General features: G+C 37.2%; 1 protein-coding gene across 1 annotated transcript; it reads right to left on the minus strand.

The window, feature by feature from the left end:
• Nucleotides 1–4,849: 4,849 nt before the first annotated feature.
• On the minus strand, nucleotides 4,850–13,399 carry Crt (calreticulin). The gene is made up of 8 exons (XM_028306557.1): nucleotides 13,252–13,399; nucleotides 12,995–13,099; nucleotides 12,463–12,698; nucleotides 9,947–10,144; nucleotides 9,190–9,408; nucleotides 8,060–8,272; nucleotides 6,650–6,772; nucleotides 4,850–5,339 (listed from the first exon to the last, which is right to left on the minus strand). The coding sequence occupies exons 1-8, from the start codon at nucleotides 13,337–13,339 to the stop codon at nucleotides 5,319–5,321; spliced, it is 1,203 nt and encodes a 400-aa protein (XP_028162358.1). The 5' UTR covers nucleotides 13,340–13,399; the 3' UTR covers nucleotides 4,850–5,318.
• Nucleotides 13,400–14,313: the final 914 nt, after the last annotated feature.

Here is a 14,313-nt window from a genome sequence, read left to right on the forward strand (position 1 = left end):
TGTTTGCTAAATTGTCGGTGGATACTTTTAAAACCATACTTGGTGAGTAGGGTATTGATGATATGATCCCAAAGTCGATGCAAATTGCAATGTGTTGAGTGCCACGTGACGTGGCCCACGTCACGGGAAAATTTTATGATGAAAACTATAATTTTAAAAGCAAAGGGCTCGTACCTACTAGGTACCTAAGTAGCTATGTGTGATATGAAAAGGCAAAGATTATGATATAACAGTTGTTCTAAAGTTACCTAGGTACCTAAGTTTAACCTTCTAGGTAACTACTTAAAACAAAGTGCCCGCTCGTATATTATTTATTAATATGAAAAAAAGATAAATGTCTATCGAAACAAAAGGACAATACACGTTATAATGCGTGAAATCGGCGTTTCATTTGGTCTCCTTAAAACGAAATGAATAGACCATACATTTTTCAGTTGTCAACATATTTTAGTGAAACAATGACGAGTTATAAGATATTAATTCCATTATCCATCGCTATTTTGGTAAGATATTTTTCTACAGCATTAGAAAGTTAACTACTGAAATAGGATAAAGGAGAAAGTGCAATTACCTGTGTAATATTAGGTTTTACGATAAAATCAGTAATAATAAGCAATTTTTGAGTGTACAACTCTATCAAACTAACTGCGCACCACGCTGAATGTGACTCCCTAGTCCGCGTTCGCCCCATTGAACGTCGATGTGACGTCACGGCTGCCAGGTGTGCAAATAACTCGACCGGGTTGTAAGTCAGGTAGAGCTGATAATTGGTAATTTAATTCTTATTTTACAGATTGTGGCTCTCGCGCTGAATAATGAAGGTAAGGTTCAGATTTAGTTACATTATTATTTTTTCCTAAAGATACATTTAGGCGTTTAATTTCTGTTTTCACCATCAATCGCTATTTTTTAAGTGGCCCCTGCTTGCACCCACACATAACACACTTAACAGGCATTTTGTTTTCATAGGGGTCACTTAATTAGGGATTGATGGTGAAAACTGGCAAAAGTAGGTATGCCAGCCACCTTTGGGCATTGGCAGTTCATGATGACTAATACGGTTGTTCTTGATATTAGTTAATATTACTTAATAAGAATTGTTTTCATAATTATTTTGACGACTAAAGTTACTTCTTTTAGTGCAAGCTTCGCCGGCACCTTGTTTCTTCATGGGCCTGGGGAAACGACATAAGAAGAACGAGTCGGAACCAACCACGCCCGCGCCACAAGAGCCCAAGAAAGAAATCGATGAGGCCACCAAGAAATTCGAGAAGAACTTCGAAAGATGTGAGTACAATTTACAAATTAGTGGCACCCTAAGAAAGTTATTTCATTTTTATAAATCTCTGCAACAGTAAACAACAAAAGGTCGACTGGAAGAGGATGCTAATATTGCATTAAAATCGCCCTTTGTTCTCTGTTGTGCAATAAAGTTTTCAATGAATATAAAACCCAACTACGACAAAAAANTAACTCGTGAAAAAGATAAAATTCAAATAAGTTACAATACAGTCGTGTAATTAACAAAAAATGTACTCACTGCCCTAAGGATTTTACTAAGAAATGTTGTTATTTTCACCGGTACTCCAGCCGCAATCAGTTGTTATACTGCCATTTTCAAAATAAATTGGCGGATTTTGCTTAAATGTCAATGGGAGGCAGTCAAAAGTGTGCTTTCTATGGTACAGTGTTGACATATTAAGAAATCGATTTTATACTCTTATTTTATTGAATCAAAAAATAAAGTGTCGGTCATTGGTTCTTGTCGGTCATTGGTGCCACTACGTTAATTACGTAACGTCAAAACGTTACGTAAATAGTTATCAAAATAACTTAAAATTTCTCCAAATATTTATTTAGTTTTATTTGTGCACATACAAAAAACAACAGTTTTTTTTATATATCATCAGACTTTTGTCAAGACGGGATCGGACAATGGTAAACTATTTACCACTTCTTTAAAATGTCTAAATTATATGAATAAATCAATTGCAGACGTTGCCTATAATTGAGATTATACAATAAATGTTATAGTTTAGGAATTTGAATCGAAAAAACACTTATCAGAATTTTCGTTGAACAACGTTTCAAAAATACTAAAAACGCGCGCTAAAAACTTGAAATTTTTCACACCAAAACGGTTTGGTTGACTTTGACATTATCTGACAGTGACAAATGAAGTTGAAAAGTTGTAAATGGCATAGATAAGTAAAAAAATATATTTAAAAATATAAATAAGTGACCAAGATATCTTTAAGTATTACCATATCGAAAATTAGGATCCTTTTTTAAAAGTAAACAAAGTGGTAATATATCTACCTTTATTTGAATAAGGGTTAACTCGACCGGGTTGTAAGACAAGTAAAGCTGATAATAATTGGTAATTTAATTTTTATTTTACAGATTGTGGCTGCCGCGCTGAATAATGAAGGTAAGGTTCAGATTTACATTATTCTTTCATAAAGATCCATTTAGACGTTTAATGCCCGTTTTCACGATCAATCCCTAATTTTTAAGTGGCCCCTGCTTGCACCCACACATAACACACTTAACAGGAATTTTGTTTTCATAGGGGTCACTTAATTAGGGATTGATGGTGAAAACTGGCAAAAGTAGGTATGCCAGCCACCTTTGGGCATTGGCAGTTCATGATGACTAATACGGTTGTTCTTGATATTAGTTAATATTACTTAATAAGAATTGTTTTCATAATTATTTTGACGACTAAAGTTACTTCTTTTAGTGCAAGCTTCGCCGGCACCTTGTTTCTTTATGGGCCTGGGGAAACGACATAAGAAGAACGAGTCGGAACCAACCACGCCCGCGCCACAAGAGCCCAAGAAAGAAATCGATGAGGCCACCAAGAAATTCGAGAAGAACTTCGAAAGATGTGAGTACAATTTACAAAGTTAATTTGTGGATCAGATTAGCGCTTAATAATGTTATTTTATAGTACATATTTATAGCTCTATTTTATTAATCTCTTCAACATATAAAATCACTGCACTATAATTGATCTAATACGCCTAAAGGTCGACTGGAAGATAATGTTGTATTAAGGAATTAAGATCGCCTAATGTTCCCCTCTGTTGTGTTCAATAGGTAAATAATTATAATAAAATCGTAGCTAAAATGCAGTCTAAAAACGATGCGTTTTTGTGTAAATTTTCATCATTTCAGTCATGTGGTAACTTTTCTAAATACATAAAAATATCTTCTTTTGTTTCAGTTATGGATTTCAGTAAGTATTAAGAAGTTTAAAGTGAGCCGGACTCTGAAACAACCAAGATCGAATTCTGTGTCATCTAAATCCATATTCAAGTTAAAAAATCCCGATTCCCACAGTCCCTACAGTGACAGTAAAAGCTCTAGGAGTGTTATTCCAACCATACAGAAAAATTGCAGTAGGTACCTGTTCAAACTGCATCTGAATATGAAAAGATTTAATCAAACGAAGTAGAGCCCGATCGAGTTAACTGCGCACCTGTCAGCCGTGACGTCACATCGTCGCTCTGGTACGGTGGGTGGACGCGGTGAGAGGTGTCAGGTAGTGCGAGGGAGACTCGCATTCCAGCGAGGTGCGCAGTTAGCTCGCTCAACCGGGTTGTACGGCTGGAAGTTGGAATGCAGTTCTGTCTAGCTAACCTATACCAGGCCTGGCTCACTCCGCGCGGTACATCCGATAATTACCTACAGCGAAGCGCCCCGCCGGCGGGTATTATATCAGTCGAGTGTCACGCGCGCGCCCGTCAGGACGCTGGCGTGCGTTGTAGTATGATTATAATTCTATGATAGAAGTAATATTTAAAAATGGACATAAAGAGAAAGAAATATTGTGCGGCGTTCGGGTGTTTAAATTCGAAAAGTAATCTACCGGATTTATCTTTTTTTTTCGCTTCCCAAAGATGCTGAAAGGTATGTTGGCCATGTAGGTAATCAATAATTCTTAGGATAGTATAGGAACCTAACCTACGACCTACTATGAAGGTTTTCCATAATGAATGCATACTTACCTACATACGTACCTCATTACAAATAAGTAGATTAATTATTTTTTCACTAGACAGCAACCCTAACAGCGTAAGAAGAGTTCAGAGGCACGCGATAGAAAGAGACAAAACTTGTAGGTGAATAAAATTGTAGGTACGTAGTGCTGTGCGAGCTGAATTCCACTGTATCGCGTCGTAGCAAGACTCGCATTTATTTAAATCGTCTTGCGGAGTAATCCTTCTGTACCTGTACTATTACTTATTCTGTGCCTATACCCCTTCACCACGTAGGAAAAGTTTATACCAAATAATAACCAATATTAATCTCCTCTCAACTGTTATAGGTCGCGCAACGAGAGTTGAGGCCATCAATCCAAGAATTGTATCTGCTGCGCTGACAAGACGTCAGTACTCGGGCTGATAAGTGCCGTCTTGCTTACAGACATGACATAAAACAACAGCGAGGTAGCTAGTGTATTGAATATGTAATGTCACGGTGGTATTTGTGTTCTATACTCAAATACTCATACATCAGTGTGAGCTGTGGTGTGAGCCTCAACTTTCGTTGCGCGACCTATAGTAAAATGATGATTTAATTTTATTTTCTTTGTCTTGCAGTTTTCGGCAATAAATGAGGAAAGAATTAACAATAAAATGGTCTGAGAATGAGAACAAACCTATGAAGTTGTGAAAATAAAATTTTATAATTTTATACGTCGATTTTTATTTTATCCATCTATCTATTATTATAACGACGGAAGTAATAAAGAAAACAAGTTATTCAATTATATATTAATTTAATCAGACTCATTTTACAACATAAATGAGAAATCATACATTGCGATTCGTTTTACAATATCAGTCGAATACATACAAAACATTAGGCTAAGCACTCACACTGTAAAACAAACCCGATCACTACGCGACACACAGTGCCGCAAAACAACTTCAAATATAATAAAAACACGACGCGACTGGTCACACTCTCAGATCGGTACTTGTAAAGAAAATGCACGTAGCACAACCAAAAATAGCGAACAGCGACATCTATCGAGACAGCGTTCACAACGTTTGTTCGTGCTACGTCATAACGGTCTGAGACGGTACAGTGACCAGCCACATCATTGAGCGCCCTATCAATATGTACACACACATCAGTGCTCAGACATAACAGGTCCGACATGGAATATTTCGAGCAAACGCCCCATAAATAAAGACTGGAACACACAATTCTGCGCACAAACTAAAGATGATCCTAACATTGCTATGTTATATGCACGGCCCCACACACACTACCCGAGGGTATATTGTCTCTGACACTTGTCATGTTTACAGCTCGTCGTGCTCCTCCTGTGGACAAAAGAGGTTTGCGTTAGAAATCATAAACAATGTGATCAGTCATTGAAATTTTTCCTTAGGCTGGTGTAAATAGCACGGCTGGATATGGAAATGAAATCATATTTGCACGGTTGTGTAAAGGAAACTATTGAACTTTATAAAGAGAAAAAGAGAGGTCAGTGAACTTTAAAATCAGTCAAAGATTTGTGCCACAGTTATTTTTGGCTGAAATTTCTAACAATTACACATTCACTTTGAAAAGTGTCTGTAAGTATTTCAAAACAATTTTCCTTTGGATGTATTGTAAGCCATTCGCTTAAAAATATTGTTCAAAACTGCTAGTTAATTAAATAAAAATCTAGACTTGGGCTTAAGAAACCAATTTTACGGATTAGCAAGCTGAAGTGGCAATGGGCAAGGCACATGATACACAGAACTGATAGCAGTGATGACCGATGGGGCAGCTAAGTTCTGGAGTGGAGGTCACGTACCGGAAAACGCAGGTAGACCGACGACCTCATAAAGGTAGCAGGAAGGCACTGGATTCTGGATGCAGGCCGCTACCAACCGGTCATTTTGGAAATCATTGGAGACCTAGCAAGGTCATGCTAGGTGACATACGGCAACCACTTTTTTTTACCAACCGATGTGGAAAACATTGGGGAAGGCCTATTCAGCAGTACTATTATGCAGCAAAGGTCCGTGACCCTCACTCGGCATGGGGCACACTGAAAACCAGCGCCGTGGCCTTCGTCACCGTGGGCCACGGCATAATGCTGAGTGGGGTCCCGTTGCAGTGGGCATCTTGTTGGGGAATGGGTGGCACTGCTCAGTTTACTCTTGTTTTTATTTTTTCTTCTTTTATTATTATGTGCCACTGTCATGTCTATGTAATTGCCTGTATTTGTGTGATGTCCATTGTAATAAATGTACAGTAGAACGCCGATTATCCGAATTAATTGGGACCGGGGTCGATTCGGATAATCGAAAATTCGGATAATCGGACATAGACTGGTAATAGAGTAAAACGAACTGTCACACATATAATAAACTTTATTATGTTTATCAAACAGACATATTTCTACTGAGCGTTATTGTATAACTGCTACAATAACGCTCAGTTAAAATATATCTGAGTTCCAACAAAACAAATTAAAAATTACTTGGTTTTAATTTTTAATATTATGCTTAGGACCGATTCGGATAATTGGCGATTCGGTTAATCGGCGTTCGGATAATCGGCGTTCTACTGTATCTTTCTTTCTTTCTTTCAGTGGACGTCCTGTGGCTGAAATGATGATGATGATTTATATTGTACGTACCACAGGCGCGGCGTCTCCCGCCTCGTCGTCGAGGTCCTCGTCGTCTTCATCATCAGGCTTCTCTGCTTTCTCTTTCTCTCTCTCAGCCTCGTCCTGCTGACTCTTCATCTTCTTCTCTCCTTCCTAAAGATACAATATTTGTTTAGTCATTGTCAAACTTTGTAAAGAAAAAAGGCGGTCGATTTATAGTTCTAAAGTACGGCCAACGAGAAGCGATACCAAATGTAAACAAACCTAATGTCATGGGTGAATCCGTCTGACTTTGACATATTTTGGCGGGAGAACGAGACATTACGACAAGTACACAAGATGGGAAGAGACAGAATATATTGTCAACTCGACAGTCGTATAGTTCCAAAATACTGCCCCCCTAGACAAAACGCAGTTTTTGATCGAATCGAAAATCGAATCCGTCAAAACTCCATACAAAAAAGGGGCTTTTCGACCACTTTTCGACTGTTTTGCGATTATAATTTGCGCTTTGTCTAGACTCTAGACCCACTGAACTGTCCTATGCATGACACTGACAGTGGGGCGCCACCGTCAATACCGGATCGCTGGTTCCGATTTTTGCCATGTTTGGAAACCATATAGTTGAACGATGGTAGCGACCCCCTGTCATTGAGTTTGGTGGGACAGTTCAGCGTGGGTCATCTATATCGACCTTTTGAATCGCTGCTAGTTTTTTGTTACGTCAAATGTCAACGAGACTTCAGATTTGAATGCTCTGTCACGTCATATGTCAAAATCGACCCTCCCGTGCCGCTTCTATACCTCAGGCACTGCCTGAGTTAAGCGCTAGAAGTTCGAGATATTTTTAACGAAAATACTGAAAAATTTCTTCTGTCATTATGTTAGGAATGAGGACATCAGATATCCAATAATACAGATTCTGTGAAAGAATTCTTTAAATGTATTATTTAGGTAAAAGCCATTGATTTAGTCCTTGTTTTATTGATCACATTATTATCACCATTCTTGATATTGGAAAGTGATTTTATGCAGACAAAAACTACAATGATATTATTATTTGTTCATTTCATTACATTGAGTTTCTATCCAAATCAGTCTAAATAAAAATCGTTTAGCCTGATATGCCATTATCTGTACAATGACCTGAAATGAACAGCGGAAACTTGTTTTTTTTTTTTCATAAAGATCATTTTAACATCGGATAGGTGTGTAACTCAAGTCAAATTATCACCATTTTAGCAAATACATTAGCATTTTTTTTCCCTCAAAGTTTTGAAACTGGCCAGTGTGGAAAACTAATCTGACAGTTTTTAAAAAATAATCAATAGCAAATACCTTAGCTTTTTTTCCCTCAAAAGTTTTGAAACTGGCCAGCAGTGTTGAAAAAAGACCTCATAATTTAAAAAAAATAATAAGTCCATTTTATTGATTACTTACCAAAGTTTTCTTGAGCTGTTCTCCCCTCTCCTTAGCGGCTTCCGGGTCGTCTGTGAACAGGAAGTTGTCGAAGATGGTGCCAGACTTGACCTGCCACAGGTCAAGACCGACCGCGCAAAGCTCATCCCGCTTGTACAAGTTCGCGTCAGGCGTGTATTCAGGGTTGTCGATCTCTGGGTGGATCCAGGGGCCTTTGTACGCAGGGTTGTCGATCTGGAAAGATGAACGGTTTGGGTAAAATGCTGTAAGGCGAAATACGGGCTTTTGTGTTCTGGTAAAATGCTGTAAGTCTAAATACGGGCATTTGTATTCTGGTAAAATGCTACATAATGTAAATTTTCATGCGATTTTCATCAATAAATTGATTGAGTGAGAAAGGATCAATGAGAAATACACATAGGATAGTTAGTTATTATCCCACATTTTGAAAGTGAGACGCAAACGAAGCCGCGCGCAAAAACTAGTAACATAATAAATGCTCCGGAAATAATGAGGAAGACTGAAATGTAACTTCTTTGTTTGATTAAAAATAACTCCGCGTGAAACCGAAGACAAAGATATTTCATGACTTGCAAATATTTTTATTTGAAAAAATGAAAGCATGGACTTTTTTTATTGAAACGTGTGAGTAACGAGTACCTAGGCCGTTGACCGGAACTTGTGTAATGTCGCCTTTATAGTAACGTCAACAACCGTTAGCGAGGTGAACAAACCATGCGCGTGCGCCGTATTAGCGCGCCGGCGTTAATTTGACACGTCTGTGACGTAGGCGCGAAATCTCGGGAAGTTCAATAAACAGCTTTTTAGGGCATGAGTATTTAATATATCGTCCTAAGCCTAACTAACTACTGTTCCGATAAAGTAACATTTTCAGTAAGACGTGAGAAATAAGCACTTTTACTTTGTGGTATCCTTAGAATTTTCTCAAAATCGGTAGTAAAACGAGAGTCAAAATAGAGATAAAAAAGTTTCAAATAACCGAAAAAAATGTTAATGCGCACTCTTTTTTAACTATTGGGTGCAGTATTTCCTTGCTGCGACATAGACTAGAAAAATATAACACCTATCAGGGTTGCTAAGAAAATAAAAATCGCTACCGTTACGCGATAGCGTTAAATAAATCTCCTTACCTGTTTAGGAGCCCACACGCCCTTGTACTCTGGGTTGTCGATCATGGGAGGTTCCCATTCGCCGTCCATCTCATCGTCCCAGTCGTCAGGCTTGGCAGCATCGGGGTCGGGGATGTGCTCTGGCTNTTCTGGCTTGTCCCAGTCTTCGGGCTTGGTGTCGTCGGGATCGGGGATGGTGGCGCGGTCGTCCCAGTCTTCGGGCTTCTTGGCTTCGGGGTCCTGGGGATAGGTTTGGGGTTAGGTGATGGTGTGGTTCGATTACCCTTATCTGTGTAAGTACAGCTTTTTGTGTGGTCATTGCAGGATACATTTTATAATAATGGTTTAAAAAGTATGATGCTAACTAAACCCATGTTAGAGGCTGTAAATATAGCAGTATTACGTATAAAAGTTTTTTCACTCGATTTAAAGATATAAAAATACGTATACGTCGTAGCAATCAGTATGAACAATTCAGTTACATTTATGCCATCTAGACACGAAAAACATGATGTGTTGTAGCAATCTATTGCAACTTTGAATTGAAACCAATGTCGCCTATAAAACTAGACAATAGAAAGTGAAATTTGAGATTTATGCATATGAAATGAGCAAAGATATTGTTAATATCCATATCATCATTATCAGATTGTTTATATCTCCACTGTAGGAGACAGACTTCTGTAATTTATTGGGAGAGATCTTCACTCCCCACAATGACTGGGTTGGGGAAGCTATCTATCCAAATATCCTGCAAAAAAAGAAATTAGATACCAACCTTGATCTTCTTAGGCGGGAGGAAGTCCCAGTCGGCTTCCAAGTCACCAGACTCGACCTTCTCGTTGTCGATGAGGACTTCATAGGTGTTGTCGGGCTTCACGATCAGCGTGTACAAGTGGGTGTAGATGTCGTCCTTGCAGCGGATGTCTTTCTTGATGAGGTGGTTCTTGCCTTTGTAGCTGAAGATCACGTGGACCTGAGGACGAGTGGTTTGTTAATTTTGGTAATTGTCCAGCCTGCAGGGTTCGGAAGTGGTAGAAGCGGGACTAACGCCCGTATTAACAAACATTACTATGTAGGTGTATGAAGTCTCAAAGTGCGCGTGGACGCACAGGGTGACACACGAACGAATCAGAGCTCTATTCAACGCTGTACGTTCGATTTGCGGCTTTACTTAAGCAAGCATCGTTTGTGAATACGGACGAAATGCCACGTGCCTTTACCACTGCAACTCCTGTGTAACCAGGACCTACAGTTTTGCCTCCAATGTAAGCCTACTATAAAGGTTGCTTAGAGAAGTGGTATAGAATTCCCTTGTATGATTTTTACGCGGGGAAAATGTGAGGGGCATGTTCAATGTGAACTTATCCTATGTACAATATAGATTTGTAATCTGACTGAAATGATTGAGTCATACAAGCCGAAAGTGGTCAGACTGCAAAAAATGGAAAGTTGTCGTGACGTTTTTTTAGCTGTAAGTTAGTTTCTAATTTGAATGATGAATTAATTATTATAACCCGTACTTTGAAACAACGACTAGTATGAATTGACATCAGAAGATTTAAGCATGTAGGTATGTTTGAACATTGAAATTGAAAGTATTTTAGACTAAAAATAGTGTAAGTTTGAACTTTAAGCCTCCAAGTAAATCTAACATTACTTTAGTGTTACTCAAAAGATCTATTAGTGTACAGTAATCAATACAACTAGAAACATTTCAAAAATGAATTATAGGATAATGTTTGTTGTACAATAGATGCTAAACGCATCGAGTTCCTTCCTGCTAATAGCAGGGCTTCTAATCTACTCGTTAATGGTTGGTTTCTCTTTAATTGGATAGGCATTAATGATAAAATAGCCTTAATTAACTATACATCTCGTCAGCCTAAAATAATGAATTACTCTTAAATTTTCCTATTGGAAATACTGATAAAAATATACATATTTGACAAACATTTGATAAATATTTATTATCTGATTTAATTATTTATTAAATGTCTAGTTATTGCAGTAGATGTGCAAATATGACGTTTATCTAGAACTTTTTTAAGGTCAAACCATAAAAAATTGAAAATAATTAAATTTAACAGTTGAACAAATGATGTATCAATGTGACTTTAAATACTTAAGAAGCTAATAGGTGACCTTGGGATTATTAATATTCATGTATTATTTAAATTACCTTTTTTACAGCAGATGTTATGTTGAAGCATACTAATTACATAGACTTATAGTTGCTAGATGATGTGGCAATAAGTAATTGGAATGTTAATAATTCACATACTTTAGTGATGTACCAACTTTTTTTCCAGACAACAATCTAAGTATTTAAATCGGGGGTTTAAGTGCATAACGACAGTTAAAAATTCCTTCCTAGCAAAACATCTAGGTATAGGTAATTGAAATTATAAATATATCACCATTGTAAAATTTTACAAGGATTGATAACATAAAACACTAAAATGTTTCCGTTACAGGTACCTGATAATGATCATCAACCAAGGTTAGACGTTAACATGGCATGCAATGAATTTTTAAAACATACATGTACATTTGTCGGTTCAATGAGCAAAACAATAAAATATTGAAATATGTAGTTGAAATTTACACATCCATAGCAACAACATGTTTTTTATTAGTATTTTAAGTAGCTAGGTAGGTAATTGAAATAAACCTACAATCTGAAGTAAAATACATTTTTTAATTAATTGCAGCTCAAAGTTCGAGGTTTACATATAGCGGTACTTTTAGAAGTTGAAGAAGATAGACAGATAATGAATCTAGTGTATCTTAAGTATTGGAAATTGGCATGCATAAATTAAAATGAGCGAAACTCATTGACGTGGTAACTTAGGTAATATTGCAAAATTTTTGGTAAAACAAAAACTATTGTGCCCAGTTAAAAGAAATTAAAGTTTCATGTACTCTTTATTGTTCAAATCTTTCTGATTGTGACTCATTGAGCAAATACAATAAGTGTTGGTGCATTGTCTATCTCTTAATTTTAAACAATTGACAAAGAATGTTGTTGCCATTAAACTTTGTGGATTTTAGTTTTGAATGACTTATTGTCAACTCTTACAAGATAACAAGGCAGGTATACAGAATACTAGATACAACTCTAAATATAAGTAATGGATGGAACCATGAGATACTAATTTTATTAAAAGTATTATTTTTGCCTAAAATCAACAACTTCAGATATGACTTGAACTCCCAACGATCCGCCTACCAGGTTACTGCATCGGCTATATCATAATGATAAGAAAATTATCAATATTAAAAAAGACATACCTTCTTGGTACCAGGACCGCAGATGTCAGGGCCGAACATAATCTCGTAGGGGGACTCTCCGTGCATGTCCTTCTGGTCCAACTTGCAGTCGAACACCTTGATGTAGCCACCACCGCAGTCGATCTCCTGCTCATGTTTCACGGAGAACTGGATCACTAGAGGCTTGCCTGCGTTGCTGAACGGCTTGAACTTAGTAGACAGAGCGTAGAACCTGGCATCTTCTGATGTCTTTAGACCTGTGAGACAATGGAAATATTTTCTTTGTGAGTAAGACTGTGAAATTCAAAGCTATTTATATGCTTTATAACGCAGTAGAACCGAAAATAGACTTACTGCGGAAAAAGAGCTTTAAATAACTTGTAAGTTACTTTAAAATGCCTAATCATGATAGAAAAATCATACCTACTTCTTCCTGATTATAAACTGACTAATGTATAATTATGGATGATCGATGTAGATGAAATTAACTGATGAATTCAAATACTTTTATGGTTTCAGTGCAGGCTCGGAACACCCAGTCACGCATACATACCTTTATCTTCTTCGGGGTCGTTGTAGAAGCTTCCAGCAGTCAATTTGAACTTGCCGAACTCCTTCCCAGGGTGCTCACTGTATACCCATTTGGATTCCCATGAGTCTGAAAGTAAAACAAATAGTATTTAGCAAGAATCGCCCCAAAATAAACCGGTGTAGTTACGGAATCGATAGCACACGCGGCACCCAAAGCCGGCTTGAGTACACGTAATCGTTTATCAATTGGATTTTCTGAATTAAATACATAATACTTACCATCGGGGAATTTCTCTTCGAAAAACACTTCACAATTTACAGAATAAATTGCCAGTAAACTGACAAAAGCTAAAACTAGGGATTTCATTTTGATTCACAACGACACTCCTTCACTTGCGAAGCACTGGCCACGAATAACTACAAAAATCGGCGAATTCCCGTCTATTATTCCGACCGGTTTGTTAATTTCGTGTATACTTCTATCCTGCTCATATAGTACCACTATACATAAAAGTAAAAAGGATGACAACAAAACATCGGTACTTTTCGTAATCGTGCAAAAAAGACAAAACTATAAACGCCTCACCATAAGAATACATATGTGTGACAGAGATAAAAAATTGAAAGTTTCGACGTTTGACGTAGAATTACGACAGACAGATGGAAAGCTGTGATTGGCAGGCCATCAACAAATAAGAATTGAACACACTAGCCCGAGTGACTGCATCATTTGGCGGTAAAATACAAAATTTTCGCGGAAATATTTTTCATTGACAGGTTTTCTTCAAATAAATATGATATTTAGATGATTATAACTTGAAAATCTTTAAAAATAATAAAGAAAACAACATTAGCATAATTTTTACACATTTAAAATCAATATTTACTAACATTTTAGCAGGTATGTGTTCTACTTTGTAAATATCGATATGAACATCATTCAAAATTGCGCGCCATTAAAATGTTGCAGAGTGCATGCTAGTAAAAAGAGATAAAAATAGCAATAGCTTGTGGTGAAAAGGAGATAGGGACAGCTATGTTACGTGAAGTTACGTGGATGGAGTAACGTGGTAGTGAGTGGCGTAAAAGATAACGTGCATTTTTACAACCACCGCGTAAATGTTATTACTAATTACTAAATAAGTAGGTACCTAATTAACGCAAAACTGTCCAAACAATGACGTGGTCCTGAAAGTAAAAACGCCTGGCGATATAATGTTACTGATTACTCGCTAATAAAAAACTTAATTAATTTTTTAATTACGGCAGAATTTTGTCTGTAAGCTAATCAGGTTAATACCTAATATTGCTTAATCTTATCTAGCCATTATTTAGCCTTTT

The sequence above is a fragment of the Ostrinia furnacalis genome, unplaced genomic scaffold (assembly GCF_004193835.3).
Source record: "Ostrinia furnacalis isolate ACB-3 unplaced genomic scaffold, ASM419383v2 OfSCF2036, whole genome shotgun sequence".
Lineage (NCBI taxonomy): Eukaryota > Metazoa > Arthropoda > Insecta > Lepidoptera > Crambidae > Ostrinia > Ostrinia furnacalis.